Source organism: Corythoichthys intestinalis, chromosome 9 (assembly GCF_030265065.1).
Source record: "Corythoichthys intestinalis isolate RoL2023-P3 chromosome 9, ASM3026506v1, whole genome shotgun sequence".
NCBI lineage: Eukaryota > Metazoa > Chordata > Actinopteri > Syngnathiformes > Syngnathidae > Corythoichthys > Corythoichthys intestinalis.
The window spans coordinates 45,659,684-45,681,433 of NC_080403.1; the positions used below are offsets into that span (position 1 = coordinate 45,659,684).

General features: G+C 38.5%; 1 protein-coding gene across 1 annotated transcript; it reads left to right on the forward strand.

The window, feature by feature from the left end:
* The first annotated feature begins 4,563 nt into the window (after positions 1–4,563).
* On the forward strand, positions 4,564–9,943 carry minar1 (membrane integral NOTCH2 associated receptor 1). Its single transcript, XM_057846660.1, has 4 exons — positions 4,564–4,768; positions 5,976–7,988; positions 9,336–9,554; positions 9,623–9,943. The coding sequence occupies exons 2-4, from the start codon at positions 5,997–5,999 to the stop codon at positions 9,815–9,817; spliced, it is 2,406 nt and encodes an 801-aa protein (XP_057702643.1). The 5' UTR covers positions 4,564–4,768; positions 5,976–5,996; the 3' UTR covers positions 9,818–9,943.
* Positions 9,944–21,750: the final 11,807 nt, after the last annotated feature.

Sequence of the window (21,750 nt, forward strand, 5' to 3'; positions counted from 1 at the left end):
GGAAAGACTTAACGCGCATCAATTTGCCTGAATTTTTAAAAAAAGTCAAATCCAAACCGTAAAATACACTCAAGGTACATTTTTGAGCACTTGATACAGAAAAATAAAATGTAATAAAATCAGTAAATAATAACAAATTCAAATTGATTAGAAACGTGAGGACAATATGCCAAAAAATTTGACCAAAAAAACAAAACTGAATTAAAGGGAAAAAAAAAAAAAAGAGTGTCTTTGGCCAGAAGGACAGTTTTTATTTTTGCTGCTCACCGTATCACCTCCTTTGCAATGGTGTGGGGTTATTTTGCACTGAGCAGGCGAACAGTGCTCACTGGTTTACTGATATAACAATGACAAAGCGGGACGATTGTTGGCAATATTCGGCACGTTTTCGGTGAAAAACAAGCGGCCTATCAATGAGATTGGGGTATAATGTCTTTAAGTGGCATCTTAATTGATTTGGCTTCCGGCTGTCCGCTATAATTATTTTTAGACATGGTAAAAAGTGGTCTTTCCTCATCTGCCACTGTATTAAAGTCAAAGCCAAAAGGCAAACGGCACGATAAAAAGCGCATTCTCGGTAGCCGAGGGAGAACCGTAGGTGAGGGCGGTCATCGTGACGATCCCAAGCCGAAAATGGCACTTCTTGGGCGGACACGTGAGAACCGGAGAAGGCCGCTGCGTGAGTCCGGCTGGAAAACGGCTTTCGAAAACGGCGCACACTCACAGCTCTTCATATCTCTTTTCTGTGTGCTCTTACTTAGTTCAAAAATATTGCGCGCACTCTGAAAACGAGAGCGCCGCTGCCACTCACTGATTGGATGTGCAAGTACACTTTATTCCAGTACGGTTAAAAAAAAAAAAAGCATGTTCCCCAAGGTCACATGCGCCACCCCTGACATCGCTCTGCCCCCCACAGGGGGGGGCGCGCCCCACTATTTGAGAAGTACTGTCTTATGGAAAGGTCATTTGAAGAACATTTGCTTTGGTCAGTGGTCATTGATGTCTCAGTCTCTGGTCTACTTTACCCAAAATGTTCTCCACTAAATTAATCCTTTGTGGACATTGCTACCTAGTGTGCAATGTGCAGTCCATAGACTTCACTATCAGTTGACGGGACACAGGCCGATCCTTAAGAGGCCTATTTTCAAAAACTTAAAATTCAAATATTTTCAAAACCAAAGCCGCTAGCGACCTAAAACAAAAACAGGCACCTCCCATAAACATATGAGTTTCCATGAGCAGCGACATAAAAAAAAAAAGTCGTTCCTTAATAAAATCCCGATTAATTATTTTTTTTATACAAGTAGCCTATAGCAAAATTAAAAATGGCAATGAAATTCTCAAATTTTACGCTAGATGCACAAATATCACCAAATGCAGAGATAATCACCTGTATTTTCGGAATCAATAGAAATATTTAACATGTTTTTGCCCAAATAGCAACTTTTTTTTTTTTTTTTTTTTTTTTTAGTGTTTTGGTTTTCAACCGCTGATAAATCACTCAGTTTTCGCATCAGAAACTTAATACTTGAGGAAAGCATGCAGAATAAACTTAATTTTACTCAACAAAAGCAGAATTCCCATTTTTCTATATGGCGGAAAACACTCAGGTGACTTGAAGTTCCGCTCCGAGACCCCAAATTTGGCCAAATTTCAAAATTGTCTTGTATGCATGTGTGATACATCATTGGAAAGCTTAAAATCTCAATTTTATGGGGGGAAGAAAAATTTTGAACAGGAGGGCATTTAAAAAAAAAAAAAAAATTTAACAGCAAAACCCTAAATAAAGGTGAGTGCACACGAGAGCATAATTAAAGACACCATGATTTACACGAGATGTTATCTGTGGTGGTCCTTGCCCACACTCCCCTCTGCTGGCTTTTATTGTTATAACACTTCCTGTTTTGATGTAAGATATCACTTCTAACTTGGCTCACCTGGGAGTGCACCTGCAGCTCATCAGTGATCTACACTGCTTATAAGGAGCGGCCTGGGCAGCAAGCAGGTGCCAGATGATTCTGCCAGTCACCATTGGACACCCACCTATCAAGGCCCTCGCCGCCACGGCCAATGACCATCCAATCCACCAGCCGCTCAGCACCCTGTCCTTGAGCAATAAATATCACTTCACACTTCATCTGTTTCCGGCTCGCATTTTGGTCCACATTAACTTTGCCTACCCTGCCCTAACAGTTATCGTGTACTTGTCTCTTTTGGATCCAAAAACTCCATGTAGCATGTATCACCGAGTGTCAAGACACAGCTGTGAATGACCACAGCTGGATTTTTGGGGGATTTTATGGGTGAAACACTGTAAGTAATGTGAAAAAGATGCCAATCTTGTGGAGGTGGGGAACACTTCAATAAATTTGCTACTGAAAGTCCGACCTGCATCAGATTTAGCATAACATTACACTGTGTGAACTTGCTAACCTGGAAAAATCGAGTAGGTCGCTGCTTAGAGGGAGGTGTTTTCTACTGTAAACCTCCATTAACTGTGAGAAATGTAGTTTTTTACATAATTGCTCAACACACTGATGCACTTTAGAGATGAAAACAAGGGGGGAAGAAGGTGAAAGACACAACCAAATAAAGCAATGTATTACTCTTGAGGTGAAAGACAATGTAAGCTAACATGGAGTTTCATAAGCTAAATCCAGACACTTATTCTGGAAGTTTTCAAAATGTTTTTTTTTAAAGTAGTTTTTGAAAAGAAAGGCTTGAATTGAACGGCGTATCGCCTGAATCAATACACACGACACATTATAAGTCAATACAGATTTATTTTGGATTGATCATTTAGCCCGGGGGTCCCCAAACTACGGCCCGCGGGCCGCCACATTTGGTCCAGCCCCCTGAACAACAACAACAAAATATATATATATATACATACATACATATATATTATAGATAGATAGATTTTTTTTTTTTCCAATCATGTTGTTTCCTGGCTTTTTTCTGTGAAGAACCCAGAGAGGGTTATTTGGTTATTATCTATTTAATTAATAGTGTTATTATTTATTATTATATTATATTATTATTTTTATTTCATTTACTTTTGTTCCGTGAAGAATTCAGAAAGGGTTATTTGATTGTGGTTTTCTGAAAAACAATACATTTTTACAAGGGCTGTCAAAATTATCGCGTTAACTGGCAGTAATTAATTTTTTATTTAATCACTTTAAAATATTTGTCGCAATTAACGCACATGCCCGGCTCAAACAGATTAAAATGACAGCACAGTGCAATGTCAACTTGCTACTTGTGTTTTTTGGAGTTTTGTCGCCCTCTGCTGGCGCTTGGGTGCGACTGATTTTATGGGCTTAAGCACCATTGAGCATTGTGTAATTATTGACATCAACAATGGCGGGCTGCTAGTTTATTTTTTGATTGAAAATTTTACAAATTTTATTAAAACAAAAACCTTAAGAGGGGTTTTAATATAAAATTTCTCTAACTTGTACGAACATTTACCTTTTAAGAACTACAAGTCTTTCTTTCCATGGATCGCTTTAACAGAATGTTAATAATGTTAATGCCATCTTGTTGATTTATTGTTATCATAAACAAATACAGTACTTATGTACCGTATGTTGAATGTATATATCCATCTTGTGTTTTATCTTTCCATTCCAACAATAATTTACAGAAAAATATGGCATATTTTAGAGATGGTTTGAATTGCGATTAATTACGATTAATTTTTAAGCTGTAATTAACTCGATAAAAAATTTTTAATCGTTTGACAGCCCTAATTTTTACATTTAGGCACTCCTGCAATCGTCACACCTTTTCTGTTACAAACTGACCCCGGTCCCCCATTAGAGAAGGAAAAAGTTATGTGGCCCTCACACGAAAAAGTTTGGGGACCCCTGATTTAGCCTATTAATTAATTTAATTTTGTGAGCAATGTAGCGCAAACCCCCGTTCAACCAGTCTGTTTGGTGTTGTTAATGTCCCGTCCCCAGCAAAAAGTGTACATGCAGGTTATGCTGACATATCGTACCTACCAATGTTGAGACCACACCTACGCCCTTGCAAAGACTGTATGTCAACGTTACAGATATTGCACAGTTTGTAAATCTGCATTGATCCAACATTTCATCCACTGTGGGATGATGTGCTTCTCTTGAGTTGCAAGGCAAATCAAGCATGTCAATTGTGATTGTAGTAGAGTGCAACCACTCAGATGAAAGCCTTGACCCACTCTTGTCCTAATGGGGATTTAAGTACAACCTTTTATGGCTTATAATGTAGAGTAATGGTGAAGTCTAGGAGGGTTGGAACAAGGCAAGATTTGTAGACTGCAATCCAGCAGGCAATCTGGCACAGATTGATGGTCTATTGTCAATTAGCAGACATAAAAGTTTAATCCGCTCTTTTCATATTCACAAACTGCTTGCCTGACCAGTATGACACCTTGACAAAATGTTCTTAGTGCAGTATCCATCCGTCTATTCAGTGGGAGTGCCACTATTAAGTCATATTATGTTACGGCACTGAAATTTTGTAGTTGATGACACTCGTCAGTGTCGGGGTAAACCTTTATGGATGTATGTTGAGGTCCCGTAGGGGACTGCAGCGACTTGTGGGAAGATGACCTGATTTCTAATTTTCTCTCCTGCTTGAGCTGCGGACTCTACAGCTACAAACACAAGAGCACAGCAGAGGAGGAAGGAGGAATCGTATGGATTGGATCTATTTTGGATTGTATTTACTACTTTTGATGGAGGCATGAGTTGGTGAAGTTGGTAGACGAAAGACACAGGTTAGTGAGTTTTGTCTAATGGTTCTTCACAGTATGTTTACAACCTTTTTTTTTTGCTCTATCACCATGTTTCTGACTGCACTTAAACGCACCAAATACAGTATATCAGGTCATAAAAAAAACATTTTTGAATGCTTTTTTTTTGCATTTGTGAATCCTCCGTTGGACAGTCACTGATGCAGTGTGCTGCACATAATTTTGCTAATTTACTGAGCAATTGACAATGTCAGAAGGGAACATACAGTGTAATGTGTCTCAGTGTTAGGCGGTTATTTTAGGGCCATAAAATAAGGTCGCCTTTCTGATTCCTTCTGAAAGGTTTTTTTTGTTTTGGTTTTTCGTCACTACAGAGTGTAATTTTATATTACCCGGTACCTATTTCAATCTTCACCAGGTGTGCAGTAGCCAACCACACCACAGTTAAGCAAAATATCAAAATTAAAAAATTAAAATAATATTCAAAAAAAATTGTAGCTGTACTTCTGACAATATACTGTTATTATCTGGTCTTTGCATTTTTGGCAAAGCCAGATAATGTTATTCTGCGACTTTATTATTATTATTTATTATTAAATCTATTGATGCTAATGGAATTGAATATTATCAACGCCTATGTAACTCAATGCCATTTACGGCCATGGACGTCTAAAATTTTTCCCATTCATTTTCAATGGGAAAAACAAAAAATTCCCAAAATCAACAGGAAATGACCAGATATCAATAGGACGTGTCCCCCAAACTTCCCCGATTCCATTGACGCTTTTGAAGGGTGCTGCCATTGACGGCCATAGACGTCCAAATTTCCCATTCATTTCTAATGACATTTACTTTGTTTAATGCCATTGACGGGCATGTTTGTCCATTCCAGAAGTAATTTCTCCTGAAATTGCAGTTTCTAGTACTGGTAGTAATAATGTAAATAATGTCATAGTGTATATGTATATTTCATGTATTTTTATCCATTATTATATCATTTTTTTAAATGTAGATCCTCACCTATATTTCAATGGTAACTGCTTTTGAGTTTACTTTAAGAATCATAATTTTCTTCGGCAAAATACTGAACTATACCGAATAACGGAACATTTGATTTGGGAATGTGCATATGCAACAATCTATTTTTCTTCCTAACATTGACATAGAAATATACTGTAGATATTGACACATCAATATGGACATTTATAAAACAAGTGTCTGCAATCTACAGGTACTTATCAGGTTGGCGACCATGGCTAGCCTGCAACAGGAATACCCGGGAGTCCTCCTGGGCATCCTGGAAGAACTGGCAAATATGCGTCAGTGGTTGACATTCCAGGACCTTTGCCGTATGGTGAGCACCCGGTTTGACCTGGAACACCTCGTCGAGCTCCGGAGCTTGTTGTTTGCGGCGGCTAGCCAGGATCCTTGTTTTCCGGCGACTCTTTTTCGGGACCGGGTTTCCACCAGGGGACATGGGCTGTCACCAATAGGTGTCGCTGCTGACATCGTGACAATCTTTAATCTTATTCAGATGACGGGTGGGGCCACTGATGACAGCCAACCAACGAGAGCTCAGGCGGTCCTGCCTGTGGACCAGTCCTTAACACCCAGTCTGCCCGGGATCCACCATCTGAACATTCCCGTCAGGGAGAGAGCACGTGCTCATTCTGACTCCAGTGCAAGCCATATTGACAAGCACTTGCTTTTTCCACATTCCAATTACTCTGTGCGCAAGCGAGGCAGTCTTCCTCCCGATCCTACTTCATTTGTGTCGCCCCCTCCCGTCAGGACGCGAGCTGTGTCTTTCGACCTGCCTCACACCACTCTTTTGTACTCCAGTGGGCAGAACCCTAGCAAGACTATGAAGGATATATACCTGCCTTTGGAAACAGACAGTGAGTCGAGTGGCGATTCAAATGCAGCTGAGGTGTTTGAGACGGAGCAAGAATCAACAGTTGACCAGAAGAGAAACATCTTTAAGAAGGACTTCCACAACCAGCCGCCTCTTATACCGCAGGTGACCATCAATACTGAGTCTCCTAGTCCTAAAGGGGAGAAAGGCTGTGACAATCACAGCTTTGAAATGATTCCTAACCCTTACCCTTCGCCAACTGCAGTCCAACAGTCTACAGAGCAACGGACGAAACATGAAAATCTTGATGACCTGCAGGACTCCACATACTTTGGACCTGGATCAATCCCGGACCGGTCCCCGAAACACTTAGAGCCTCCCAGAAGTCAAAGGCCAATCTGGAGTAACAAGAGTCACAGTCTAGAGGACCGCGTCATCCCTTCTCTTACTGGTATGGGACTTGAATCTTTTGGCGTAAAACTACCAAGGCGATCGAGGCCTGCTATCAGCAAACTAGGTGGTTCCTTGGGGGGCGAGATTGGAGACATTGTATTTGATGGAATGAAGGCTCAAGGAACCCAGACTGATCCTCCAGACACTCGGCGCCTCCGTAGCCTTGTCCATGCAGACCGTCTATCCTTTATGACTTCTTTAGATGATCCAGACTTTGCTGATGATGACATTAGTGCAATCTTCCGGTTTTTAGATGACATAAGCATGTGCGGTTCCACAGGAGTCCTGCACCCTAATGATGGATCTGGGGGCCTCAACCAGGATACACATGAAGCAAGACGGGGTCGCCTAGGTCAACTCCAGAGGCTTTTCCATTCTCTGGAAAGCAGTGATGACGGACTAAAGGCCAGTGTGTGCAAGCTGTTGCTTCGTATGAGCCAGATAGAGCGACAGTTGGAATCACTAAATGATGTAAAAGCAGAGATTTCCCAAGTATTGTCTGCTTTGCAACGACTGGATGAAAAGATCCCGCAACCTGCTGTTGATAGTGGACAAAGTAGCGGTGGCCGATGGCTGGAGCCCCTAAGCGGCGTCTCATCCTTCATGAGCCACCCTATCACGCCCTCTGAGTCTTCTGAGCCTCAGCCTCTGTCTGTGTCAGAGCATCTTTTTCCAGCAACGAGCACTAATAGTCTGGATTGGAGCAGGTGGAACACTCCCGGGGAGCAAACTGAGAGTGGCAACTGTCCGGGCGATCTAAAACTGGGGAAAGATGGGAAGAAAGATGTCCCGTCACTTCGTGCCTCAAAAATCGAGACTGGGGCGAAAGGGGGGGCTGATTCCAAGCAAGCAAATGTGTCAAGCATGGCAAAAGATTGGATGGTGTCTTTCTCAAAAATTAAAGGGGGCAAATCTTCACATGGAAAATCTGGGCAGGTGAAGTACTCCTCTAACATTGCATACTTTGTTTCCATGATCTGGCATGATTACATTGCAGTTATACATGCAATCTTTTCAGGGATAAAAAAGCAACATTGGTTGAATGATATTTTCCCAAAACAAAATATTGGAGTTCATAAGAAACATTATGATATTTGAGTAGCCTCAGGAAACTAGTAGTTTGCATGTCTACCTCAGAATCGAGTTGTGGGTTAGAATCTCAGTTCAGATCTTTCTAAATAGAGTCTGCATGTTTTTACTTTGCTTGCGTAGATTTTTACTGCAGTTAACCTTTGATTGGTGTGAATATGAGCATAAGCCTCATGAATTAATGTTTGTCTAAATATGCATTTCAGTTGGCTGGTGACCTGTTCAAGGTGTACCGTAATTCCTTGCAAAAATTCAGCTAGTATAACTCGTGACTAATAATTAAGTTTTATAGTTCACAGTTCTTTCATATCTCCATTCGTCTTCACTAAGGTGGAGGTAAACAAATCAAAATTTACAAATGTAAACAAAATCAACGAAATAGTAACATTTCCATTGAGTAAATGAACATGATTAAAATACAAGACAATGATGACAACAGTGTAAATTAATTTGGTACATTATATCTTACATTTCGGTCATCAATTTGCTAAATAAACTTAAAATTTGTTTTAATTACTGCATTACTCTTCATTTGATTTTTCAACCGGATTTACTATAATATCTATCACAACTACTTATGTTGATATCTCAGTCCAGTACAAACAAAAAATGCAAATAAAGATGATTAATAGGATTTTAAAATCTATCCTTTGCCTCACAGGAAGTTAGCGCAGTGTAATATGGTCATGTTTTCATGTATTTGTGAGAAATAAGCAGTACAGTAAACATAGATTTGAATTGTACTTTTGAAAAAAAGTAAAAATTTTAAAATTATATGTAAATACCATATAAATTGACCACATTCAATAGTCTTCATGACTAAAGTTGCAATTATAAATGTATTTGTCTCATGTGTTTAACATTTTGTTAAATGTGTGAGAATAAGTTTATTTTAGTAAATGTGAGTACATTACTGTATTTTACATGCTAAAGTCTTACTGACTTGTATGTGAGCCTGTCACATAAATTCTGGTGAACATCATTTTTTTTTTTTTTTTTTTTTTTTGCATATGCTCTAATATTCATATATTCTAGTCCTTACATTAATACAAAACCCTCCACTCAACCTTAATTATTTGACACTTACTTCACTGGCGTTTTGCGAAGAATCATCATCTTGAGATTTTGAACTCAACAAGTTATCATGCCAAAACTCCCATTTTCTATAGTATTTTTTCTGAATTATTTTTCTAGGAGCACCAATCAAGCAGAACTGCAAAACTCATCTCCCAGAAGTCATCCAGTTTGGTGGAACAAGTGTTTAGCTCTTCCTTATTTGGCAACAAAGAAAGCAGCCTTACTGGTGGCCTCACCGCAGGAAAGATTATAGAACCTAGACAGGCTGAAGCAAGAGGAAGATCAGTCTGGACTGTGGACGACCGAGAAGCACGTGTCTCCCCTTTTGATTTACAGGTATATTTAAATGACTCTTAATGTGCAGTGCTGTCCAGATTGTAAAATGTAATGGTGTTGTCGTGCAGGCCCGTGATTCTCTGAACCCTAACAACATGGAATTCTGGATGGACGACATCTACACACCGGGCTACGATGCATTACTCAGGCGTAAAGAGGCTGGCCTCCGCCGGGCCAAAGTTTGCAAGTTGTTGGCACTCATTGCTGCTGCAATAGGAATCATTCTCATCATTGTCATTCCAATTTGCACTATAAGATCATGAAAGGTTGCTTTCTGACATTTTGCACATCTACTCTTTTTCGCATTGGACAAGCGCACCCATCTGTGAATGCTGCTCATTTTTCTGCAAGAAGCTTTAGCAATTGTAAATTCAGAGCATATGAAGAACATTTTTCCCTCCTCATGCAAGTGTCAAAATTCTGCAGTTTTCTTTCCTTTAAACAAGTACTGCTGAATAAATGGTTAAAAAAATCTTCACTGATGCAAAGTGGACCATGATTTTCACAATCCCACATAAGTGCATACATGTACAGATTGTCCCCGGGTTACGACGGACCCGACTTGCGCGACTTTTTCAATTTCAATTTTATTTGTATAGCCTTAAATCACAACAAGGTTGTCTCAAAGGGCTTTGCAGAGGCAATATGATACACAATCAAGAAACAGCAAATGAAGCAACAAAGATGAATAAATAAAGTTCAAGTCCTGGGCATCCCCCATCCTTAGACCCTCCATGTCGGCAAGGAAAAACTCCAAAAACTCCAGAGTCTTTGGGAGAAAATGAGAAACCTTGGGGAGTACCACAGTCAGGAGAGATCCACTCCCAGGACGGATAGACAGGTAGCACCAGGACTGCTAATGGGAATTAGCAGGCTAAGTTACAGTCCGTAAAGATGCAGTGGAGTAAAGGAACAAGAAGAGGTCCATCTAGCCAGATGAGACGGGGTAGCAACGAGGACGTCCATCCAGCCAGGGGTCCGGACAGTCAGGAGGCTGCAACTGAAAAATAGTCCCTCCCCAGAGGGGAGGGGGGAAAGGGGACACCGGGTGACTAGTGATGAAGAGACTAGACAACTAGATAATAACATTGGTAAATAAAATAAAGTGGTAGGTAGAGTGCTTCTAGTGCAGCTTAGACTAAACCGTGAGTCTACTCCAACTTCAACTAGCCTGACACTAAGCTTTGTCGAATAGGAACGTTTTTAATCTAATCTTAAATGTGCAGACTGTCTCGGCTTCTTTAATATTAGCTGGAAGCTGATTCCATAAAACAGGGGCTTGGTGGCTAAAGGCTCTAGCTCCGACAGTACTTTTATAAACCCTGGGAACTACCAGTAGACCTGCAGTATGAGAGCGGAGTGTTCTGTTGGGGCGGTATGGAACCAGAGCATCAGTGAGATAAGATGGCCCTAACCCATTAATGGTCTTAAATGTAAGAAGGAGGATTTTAAATTTAATTCTACACTCGACAGGAAGCCAGTGAAGGGCCTGGAGCACAGGGGTGATGTGCTCTCTTCTATTTGTAACCGGATGGGCACTAGGACCTTGGGGGAAACCTTATGGCCGTAAGTGCCCCAGGGGAACCTTTAAAAAGAGAGCGACCAGCAAGGGGCGCTGACTCACTTTTCTTGAGGCAAGCCCACGATTAAGAGAGCAATTCACCACAGGTGCGCTAGAGAGGACGCCAAATACTGCTGCGTGGGGCGTTCGTGGATCTATACTCACTATAGACAGCAGAAGGTAATATTTTCTTTTATTTGAAATTGTCACAGTTATTAACTTAATCTGGGCATTCAATTTTAGCATCCAGGCACCTGTTCGGCCTCATCAGCAAAGTGTGTCCTCAATTCTTCAAGGAGGTATTTAAGCAATGTATTTCAATATTTTGTGTACATGCCTTAATGATTTCTGCTTAATCTGATAGGACCCTGGCATGTCACTGTTTTTTCCCTTTTCTAATTAGTATCTTTCGAGTTTATAGTTTTTATTTATTTGTTTATGAAGTTAATGGGATTGTGCAATTTATAGGGTTTGTGGGGCTGGCGTTTGCTGTGATTTTAACTAAAGTGGCTTTGTAGTGTTGCAGTGTTTTCAGTGTTTTTTTTAGCAGGCCACTGATTATTAAAATTGTTTGCTTTTAAATTATACCAGCCCCACTAACAAGGATTTTCTGCACAGGCACTTTCCCGTTTGTCTTTTGTTTCTTTTATTCAAAATAAACACATTGTTTTGATCCAGTCCTAGCCTCTTGTTCAGTTTATTCGGAACATACCTGCATATATTAAATTATTGTGTCCGTGTGCCATTTCCGGCCACTACATATTGGTTCCTGTTAAAAGTCTTGTTGGTGCGTTTTGGACTAGCTGAAGACCTTTTAGAGAACTTTTAGGACAAGCTGCAAGTAGGGAGTTACAGTAATCCAATCTCGATGTAACGAGTAAATATGGGCACTTAATTGAAGTCAAAAATGTTCTTGTCTTTGTTTTGTTTATTATAATAATGTTCATGTCATCATGAAAATTCTGGTTAGGTCAAAGGCAAATCTACGCTTAATCCACCACTAGCATTTTTGACCTACAGGTGTTCAAAAACTCAGGTGAATATACATTTTAAAATTATATATATTCTTGGTTATCGTATCGGAAATCGGCCTTGAGGACCAGGAAGTTATCGGTAACAGTTTCAAAAAATGGATATCGTGCACCCCTACTCTTTATTTGTGTGTTTTAATTGTGGTCGAATACTTGGGGCGAGTTCATTTGATTGTTTTTGATGATGTACGGACGCAAATTGATACATGCTAATTAGGGTTGTTCCGATCATGTTTTTTTGCTCCCGATCCGATCCCGATCATTTTAGTTTGAGTATCTGCCGATCCCGATATTTCCCGATCCGATTGCTTTTTTTTCCGCTCCCGATTCAATCCAATCATTCCCGATAATTTTTCCCGATCATATACATTTTGGCAATGCATTAAGAAAAAAATGAATAATACTCGGACAAATATATACATTCAACATACAGTACATAAGTACTGTATTTGTTTATTATGACAATAAATCCTCAAGATGGCATTAACATTATTAACATTCTTTCTGTGAGAGGGATCCACGGATAGAAAGACTTGTAATTCTTAAAGGATAAATGTGACTTTGTATATTGTGACTAAATATTGCCATCTAGTGTATTTGTTGAGCTTTCATTAAATGATACTGTAGCCATTTAACTGTTCTGCCCAAATGCATGATGGGAAGTGCAACCATGACTGTGCGTAGTGGCACCAATTGATATATCTTCTCTGCGTTGGGAAGTAACATAGGGTCTTAAGGAAAAGATCGACCACTACCCTTCTTCCCCACATTGTTTCTCACGATATTTCTAATTGTTGAGAAAGGGATTTTAAGGCTTTAGCCAATTAAAAAGAGGCTCCAAAGACTGCCAAAATTCTCTCTACTCATTTTACGCTGCCTGTTAGCTCTATATATAGGTAAAACAGCGCCATTATAGATTGAACGCGACAATGCGTGAGTGGGTCGTGCAGCGCATGCGTTAATTGCATTAATTATTCTAACGTGATTAATTTTTAAAAATTAATCACCGCCATTTAAGCGATAAATTTGATAGCGCTACTTTAAACCAAAACTAAAGACTCTGGATGAATGTAAGACATTTTGTCTGTAACGTTAAATACAATTAGAAAACGATTTAATTAAAAAATATATATATATTAAAAAAAGGCACGTCCGATATTTTTTTGCCGATTCCGATACTTTGAAAATTATGACGTCACCCCAATAAATCCAATAACATTATTAATAGGCCCGATAAGATATGTATTTTTAGCTCTGTGTGGGTGGATTGGGATGTGTTCGTTTGTTTCCACTCCTGTTTTGCCAGTAAGCAAAGTACTGTTACTGTTATGGAGGCTGTATTTTTCCATCACTAAGTGATAAACCTTACTATGGCAATTAGCAAATGTTTGCATTTTACAGTGTAATGTATAAGAGGCCTTTTGGTTATTGATAGGCTTGCTCTCCTATAATTGCCTGGTTAAGAAAGTTGTTGCATGGACCAAGACCACAAAAGTCTCCTCTCCAAAGCACAATACCTGTTGGGTTTATGTTTGTTTTAGTTCAGTGCTCATTGTTCCGGGGAATACATCGTCAATGATATTGACTGATTGATTGTGATTGACTCAAATTATATTTATTTGAAAAAATAAATATGGGCACTTAATTGAAGTCAAAAATGTTCTTGTCTATGTTTTGTTTATTATAATAATGTTCATGTCATCGTGAAAATTCTGGTTAAGTCAAAGGCAAATCTATGCTGAATCCACCACTAGTATTTTTGACCTACAGGTGTTCAAAAACTCAGGTGAATATACATTTTAAAATTATATATATTCTCGGTTATCGTATCGGTATCGGCCTTGAGGAGCAGGAAGTTATCGGTATCAGTTTTAAAAAATGGATATCGTGCACCCCTACTTTTTATTTGTGTGTTTTAATTGTGGTCGAATACTTGGGGCGAGTTCATTTGATTGTTTCTGATGATGTGCGGACGCTAATTGATACATGCTAATTGTTTGTTTTTGCTGTACCAGCAGTTACTTGTAATTGCAAATTTTTGAATTGCTGTTATTAAAGATGAGACTGATTTAATTTTATTTTATTTTAGTTTCATTCTGCAAGTGTTGATATCATGAGCAGCTGAATAAAGTCAGGAAACCACACGGACGTCATTTTTCGAGCTTAGCTCACTGTCTAGCTAGGACTTAGCTCCAACGTCTTGGCGAGGACATTACAATGACGTATAATACATGGTTTTGGATAGTTTTTTTTTTTTTTTTCAAATTTCAAGGGAGGTTTTGAGGTATTTAAGGGCTTAATTACGACTTACGCAGAAATCCGGGTTACATCGCCACCAAAGGAACAGAACTTGTTCGTAAACCGGGAACTACCTGTATTCAAATTTATTGATGCGATACTAAATTTAATAGTCAACTGTTATTCTAGCAATATGAATGCCTTGACACGCATTACCTGAAACTGCTTTGGCTCTCTGTAATCATTATTGTTTATTTTTCCTTTGAGAGGTGACATTAAAATGGCTCTTCAACATAAGTTCCAAATATTTATGTCCAATTTCCTTTTGTTTCAGTGTTTAACTGTCCATCCAAGTTATCAAAAGAATGCAAAGTTTCAAACCTGCGCAGCAAATGTTTGTAATGAAGGGTCAGGTTTCAGGAAAAGAATGTCTTGCTGCCACTGCCGCTGCTGATGTTGATGATAAAGGAAGAGGAAGCATTTTCCAGGAAACTCACTCTCAGTGGGAGTTTCCACTTGTAATTCAATTGATGAGCTGTTCGGAGTGCATCTTAGCGCATTAGTTTTTCCCTCTACTCACTTGGCCAATATTTTTTCCAACTTGCCAACTCAATAACAATTTCATTTATCCTCCCTCACGGTGATGAATGTGGTTTTTAGTGTGGTGTGACGGTCCATTTTGTTAAAACGTCCTATTAACCCAGGAGACAGAGTGATTTTTGGTGTTAGGTTGATTAAATAAATAGTGATTTAATGTGGTTGACAAATACGAATACATGGGAAAACATTTTTTTAAAAACATCTTTTGTAATCTGTTAAATATGAATATATTGTCTGTTTATCGAGGTATACTTTTTTCATTATAGCTACCATCATTTCTGTATAAGTATGGAAAGTCGACAAAATCTGCAATTGTTCATGTTTGTATAAATTCATTATCTTCATCATTTGATTGGATGGTTTCCTTTTTGGGCATATCCACTACTTCTACTATGCATATCAAAACATGTTTTCCCTTTCAGGACCAAAAAGTTGCCTCTTTCTTTGAGTGCACAAACATGCACAGAGTCTAATGAGAGTGTGTTTTGCTTTTGCGCATCCTCCTAAGTGGATGTACATCTGCCATGTGTTCCCCATGAGTGTATTTGAGGATCCATTACCAATGTTGCCACTAAAGAGGGAGAACCATGTAGTCAGCACAACATGCAGGTGCTTTCTCTAAAACTTGTGTGCATTAGAGCCTCTTATTACCCTTTCGCCCCTTGAGATGCTTTCATGAATTTTAGACATTGTTGCTGTATCGGGTAAATAGAAAATTCTTGTAAATGAAAAACTCTATAAACAGAATAGTGCTGCACAAATTGGTAGCTGACACTGCTTGGTGGAAACACACAAATATTGTAAGTGGTTGTTCATTTTGCCTGAATGAAAATGACAGCGTGTCCGATGCCCTTTAAGCATATTCTATGATAGTTCATATAAACAATAAAACAATGGTGAATGAAGAGATATTACCGAGAAAGATGCATGTTTTAAAGATTTTATTTTCCTCTCCAATCTATTCATTTTCTTTACTGCTATTTTTCACAGAGGTGGGGTACACCATTGACGAAAGTAGTAGAAAACAAGGTTAGGGGAGTGAAATAACAGCACCAAAAAAACATTTAGTTAAAAAAAACGTCTTGATAAAACCAGGGCCGGCCCAGGCCATTTGGGGGTCCTAAGCAAAATAATGCCAAGGGGCCCATATTTTTGGCACACCATTTTGTCACAGTGTACTGTGAAACCCATACATGCAATCCAACTCATACGTCTATATTTTGTTTATTAATCAGATTTTGTGGCATTGCATACTTCAAACTTCTCACCCCAAATGATTGTCAGTACTTACAGTAGATAGCGCCAAACCTTTTTTTTAAAAGAGGGAAAAGAAAGAAGTATTTTTTTAAGCTTGGCATTAAGTATCAAAACTCACAAAAGTAAAATAAAGCAAACTGTAGTAAAAAAAAAAAAAGAATATAAATTAAACAATTCCGAGATTGGGGGCCTCCTAGTGGTTAGGGGCCCTAAGCAGCTGCATAGTGTGTGTATAGGCTGGGCCGGCCCTGGATAAAATGCAATTGCAGCATAAGCAAACTTTAAAAGAAACAAGGTGGAAATTTATGAGAATTATGGATTTCCTTCCCATAGCAAAGCAAAATTGAAGATGAGATCTTGTTCATGTCTCATTTACATCTCTGAGAAATGAATCAGCAATAATCGAGACCAGAGTGGTTTTCTCAGTTTTCTCAAATTTGTCTCATGAGAAGTAAGTCTCATTGTGAGCATTACATGAGAAGGTCTTGAGAATAGTTCTACCGGCACGATTTTTCAATAAAGTCTCACAGTTGTCTCCTTTCAAGATCTCACCAAGAGACAACTATGAGTACTTGTGCCAATCTCAAATGCGTCTCAATTTTATCTCCTTATTTGGAGTCACGATCTCAGTAATGTCTCAGTAAAAGATATGGATGCGAAAAGTATTTTATTTCTTCAACTTAGCTCGAAGTTGCCTCTTTTAATGATCTTGCGGAGCAACCTTATATTGTGCCACTCACAAATATTTCTCAATTTGATCTCCTTCCAGTCTGCAATTGCTCATTTTGGGTTTTCCAGATTCTTTCATTGTAAGAAAGAGTAGTATCTGCTCTGACATTTCCAGTCACATCTTAAATCATCTAATCCCAAAATCCGAGAAAATATTATAATTGGTCAAATAATTAAATAACATCTGGTTAATTTGGTTCATCTTTTTCAATGTAAAAATTAGAGATGTGACCGAAAATTCGGCGCTGAAAACTATCGGCCGCTCCAAACGCATTATCGTTTTTTTTATTTCGAAAACCGAAAGTTTACCACAAAAAAGTGTGAAGAACCTTTGTCCTCTTTTTGATGACGGAATCAAAGCAGGCATCACGCTGGCTGACGATGTCTCGCTAAAACTACTGCCTCACAGGCAACATGTCTGCGATTTGGACGTTTTTTTTTTTTTTTGAAATATCAAAGAAATATATAAATTATTAAATGAACCAAAATATAATAAATTTTCTTCATCACTGCTACACGCTGTTTCTGAAGTTGCTTTCCATTGATGTGCCGCGTCAGATCGAGTACAGTGCATCGGAGCCTGTGCGTGGCTCCGTGGTAGAGAAGTTGTTTCCCAACCCAGAGGTTGTGAGTTCAACCCTCTGTCCTGATGAATTCATCTAAGTATCCTTGAGTAAGGCACTGAACCCCATGTTGTTGCATCAACAGCAGGTAGATGAGGATATAATGTCAAAGCTCTTCGAGTGCCCGAAAGGTGCTGTACAAGTATAACTCCATTTTTAACTAAGAGAATTTCTCATCTCAAATATTGCTCAAATCTGATTTTCTCAAATCAATCTCCTTTGTCTCAATGATGTCTTTGCTGAATTTGACTCATCACTTGCTCCTAAGGGTACCCTTAGGAGCACAAACCCAGAAACAAATAAGCAGAGAATGAGATAAATTTGAGATCACGAGACAAAATTAAGCAACAGATGAGTAGCAAATTTTTGCTATGGGTTGCCCTTAAAAAAATATAATTATACAATTTTTATTGTATAATTTTTTTTCATAAAACATTTTTTGGGGAGTCTGGTGTGGTGTTATTCCTTTCTTTTAAGTATAATTCTGCTACACCTCCCCTGGATGAGTGGAACACAGCAAACGCATTTGACCAAAACTAACCACTTAAAGCAACACAAGATAACTTTTAAACCTTTATAAAATATTTTCATAACATCTGTGTAAATATGTCGACTGACAACTAGGGCTGTCAAAATTATTGCGTTAACGGGCGGCAATTAATTTTTTAAATTAATCACGTTAAAATATTTAACGCAATAAACGCATGTGCAGAAGGACCAATCCATGCATTGCCGCTAACAGGCTACAGTGGTGTCGTATTATGGATATTGAGAGCTAAAAGACAGAGTAAAGCGAGTGGAGAGGACACAGGCATTCATTGAAGCCGTGCTTTTAGGGATATAAGCTTTGGCATCCTTTCCACATTGAATACAAAAGTTATGACCAGCAGCGTGGGGAAAAGCTACTTCTTAACACCATGTGTTGATCACAATGCAGAGAAGATATACCATTTACTGCCACCACTGACAGTCATGGTTGCATGGTCAACTTCCCATCATGCATTTGGGAAGTTAAGGACAATTAAGTCGCTACAGTATCCTTTGGTGAAAGCACAACAAAAATGATATTCCTAACTCTCAAAAAAAAATAATGTTCACAAAAAGAAAAGTGCTCTATGCAAAGAGAACTGGCATTCCAAAGAGTTATGCAAAATAATACTCAGTTTGGTCAAACTCTATTTAAACATTTCATTAGCTCAACAAATACACTAGATGGCAAAATTTAGTCACAATATATAAACTATCAAAATTATTATAACTTGTAATTCTGAAAAGATAAATGTAAGTACAAGTCTTTCTATCTGTGGATACATTTCATAGAAAGAATGTTTATAATGTTAATGCCATCTTGTGGATTTATTGTTATAATAAACAAATACAGTACTTATGTACAGTATGTTGAATGTATACATCCGTCTTATCTTTCCATTCCAACAATAATTTACAGAAAAATATGGCATATTTTAGAGATGGTTTGAATTGCGATTAATTATGATTAATTAATTTTTAAGCTGTGATTAACTTGATTAAAAATTGTAATCGTTTGACAGCCCTACTGACAACTAGTCGAATCTCTTTTATATCTGTATCGCTTTCAGCGGCACTAATTAACTTTGTGGAGGGTGGCAGGAACCCTGCCACACACACAAAAAAAAACTGCAAATGTGCTGACTGCTTTACGGCATACGTCACTTCCCTTTTTCCCCATTTATTATAAAGACAGAACTTGATGCGAAAGCTTTCGCGCGAATGCTGCAAAGATGGCAGAGCAACAAAAGAGACAAAAAGTTTTCTCAGAGGAGGAAAAAAAAAGGCAACTAGAATTCAATTCAATACAGTCTTTTTGTATAGCCCTATATCACAACAAGGTTGTCTCAAAGGGCTTTGCAGAGGCAATATGATACATAGTCAGAAACATTAGATGAATTAATAAAGTTCAAGTCCCGAATATACAGAAAAACATTAGCCCGACTTTCATTCGCTGACGTGATGCGCCCCTCCCCCTCAACCGAACTTGTACTAGTCGGGTGGGGGGAATTAGCCACACGGTTGTTAACTGTCATATGCTATTTTTAGCCACAACTGGATTTATTACCTCATTACTATTGGTCCTTCGCACAGCCACTTGAAACAGAAATGTTGTTTAATCCATCTGCAGGTGGCCGGGAAATTGATTTTTGATTCATTGATGATTTTATGACACTGTTCGGGTGTGGGCTGGTCCTCATGGGAAACGCAGCGCGGGTCCTCATGGGAAACGCAGTCTAAGGAAAACCACTACTGCTTTTGTTCACCGGCGTCGCTAATATCAAACAAACTAAAAGGTTACAAAGTGTTGCTTTATACGGACAGAACTTAATAAATCAAGACAAAGAAAAGGATTGGAAAGAACCCATAGACTTCATCATGTATTTGACGGGGCATAGGGCCGCTAAATTGGGGGCCTGCATTGTTGGCGAGACCGTCAAAGCTGAATGAATGGAATCACAGACAAAGAGCTTTTTTCGTTGAAAATTCATGTGAATAAATGCTTAAATCCCTGAATTCTTTATAGATATGGACGTAAAACTGTCTCGATTCTTGGTTAAAAGCAAAATAAACCATGCAGGTAGCATTTATTTTACGTTAATTGAGGAATGTGCAGATCATCTTTAAGTTCACTGTGGCGCCGCCTTACCACAACAAAGAGCTTTTTACGTTGAAATTCTTTTGAATAAATGCTTAAATCCCTGATTTTTTTTTTTTTTTATAGATATGAATGTAAAACAGTCTCGATTCTTGCTAAAAGCATAAAAACATGCAGGTAGCATTTTTTAAATGTAAATACTGCGAACTATGATGCCGATGCCTTAGTGGCTAATTCCTCCATTTTTTTCACGATGTTTCAAAATGCATGCATGGTACGAAAAATATAATGATTACCTGAATCACTCCTGAGACAATACTTCCTGTTTGTATGTGGTACAGCTTTCGTATTTTTTGAACAGAAATCCACCGTTAGTTCACTGCGTGCATGTTAGCGAATAGCATCTCTTGATGTGGGCGGCCCCCTGCTTGAAGGAGTTGCGCAGTGCATGGCTGAGTTGACCCGTCAAGAATGATGATGTCTATGAAGAACCTTTCATATGTATACAATTTGTGTTGCTGTGTGATGATTTCATGGGTGGTTTCACCTATTTACAATTCTTCTTATTATTTTGATTTATTTTTATTATTGGTATGCATATGGAATGAAACCAAGAGCACCCTGGCAAGCACAAGAACATGCAAACTCCACACAAAAATGTCAGATTTGAGTCAACAATGCAACTGTGGGGAAACAATAAACCACAAGTTTACTGTCCTGCCTGTTGTAAAATAATAATTAATTTGACAATAAAATAATGTAATCTATTGCCATATAAATTATTATAAATTATACTTGTGTTTTTGTGTGTGTTACTTTTTTTTGGGGGGTGGGGGGTAAAGAAATGTCTGCATAGGCTGCAAATAAAATTATTTTGAAATGAATAATGGAGAAAATAAATAAATATATTTTAATTAATGAATAAATGCACAGTTGAATTAACGTTAACGGTAGAAAACACATACAGTACAGGAGGACACTAATCTCTAGGCTGCTTCCTACTATTGTTTTGCAGGTCAGCAAGTTCACACAGTTTAATGTTATGCTAACTGTGATGCAGGTCGGACTTTCAGTAGCAAAATTAGTGTCGTGTTCCCCACCTCCACAACATTGACGTTTAGTTACAGTGGCTGCTGCTGTGGCTGGCCCAAAAAAAAATTCTAATATCTCTCGTCTTTGAAGGAAGTGGAGGAGGCGGCATGTTGACATGTATTTCTGTCAGGGTTATGTGAGTGTGCATGTTTGTTTGTTCTAGTCATCAGCCAATCAAACGTGCGCTTGAGAGGAAAAAATCAGCAATTGATTCAGCATTCAGACATTCAGCAATTGAAAAGGGGTAAATGTAAGTCTGAACGTAATGAAAATACAGTAATTCACTTAATAATTGAAGGGTCAATTCCTCTTACAACATATTGGAAGACATTATAAATGATCATCATTCAATCATTAATAATTATCATCAATTATAATCATTATATAATTCAAATAAGGTTGCTTAAAAATTGGTGGGGACAATTTGAACATCCTGAAA

Excerpts from the sequence above, each read along its gene's own strand:
- minar1 (XM_057846660.1), top strand. The coding sequence starts at position 5,997 with ATGGCTAGCCTGCAACAGGAATACCCGGGAGTCCTCCTGGGCATCCTG. Across the intron at positions 7,989-9,335 it reads CACATGGAAAATCTGGGCAG|GAGCACCAATCAAGCAGAAC; the intron begins GTGAAGTACTCC and ends TTATTTTTCTAG. Across the intron at positions 9,555-9,622 it reads TCTCCCCTTTTGATTTACAG|GCCCGTGATTCTCTGAACCC; the intron begins GTATATTTAAAT and ends GTTGTCGTGCAG.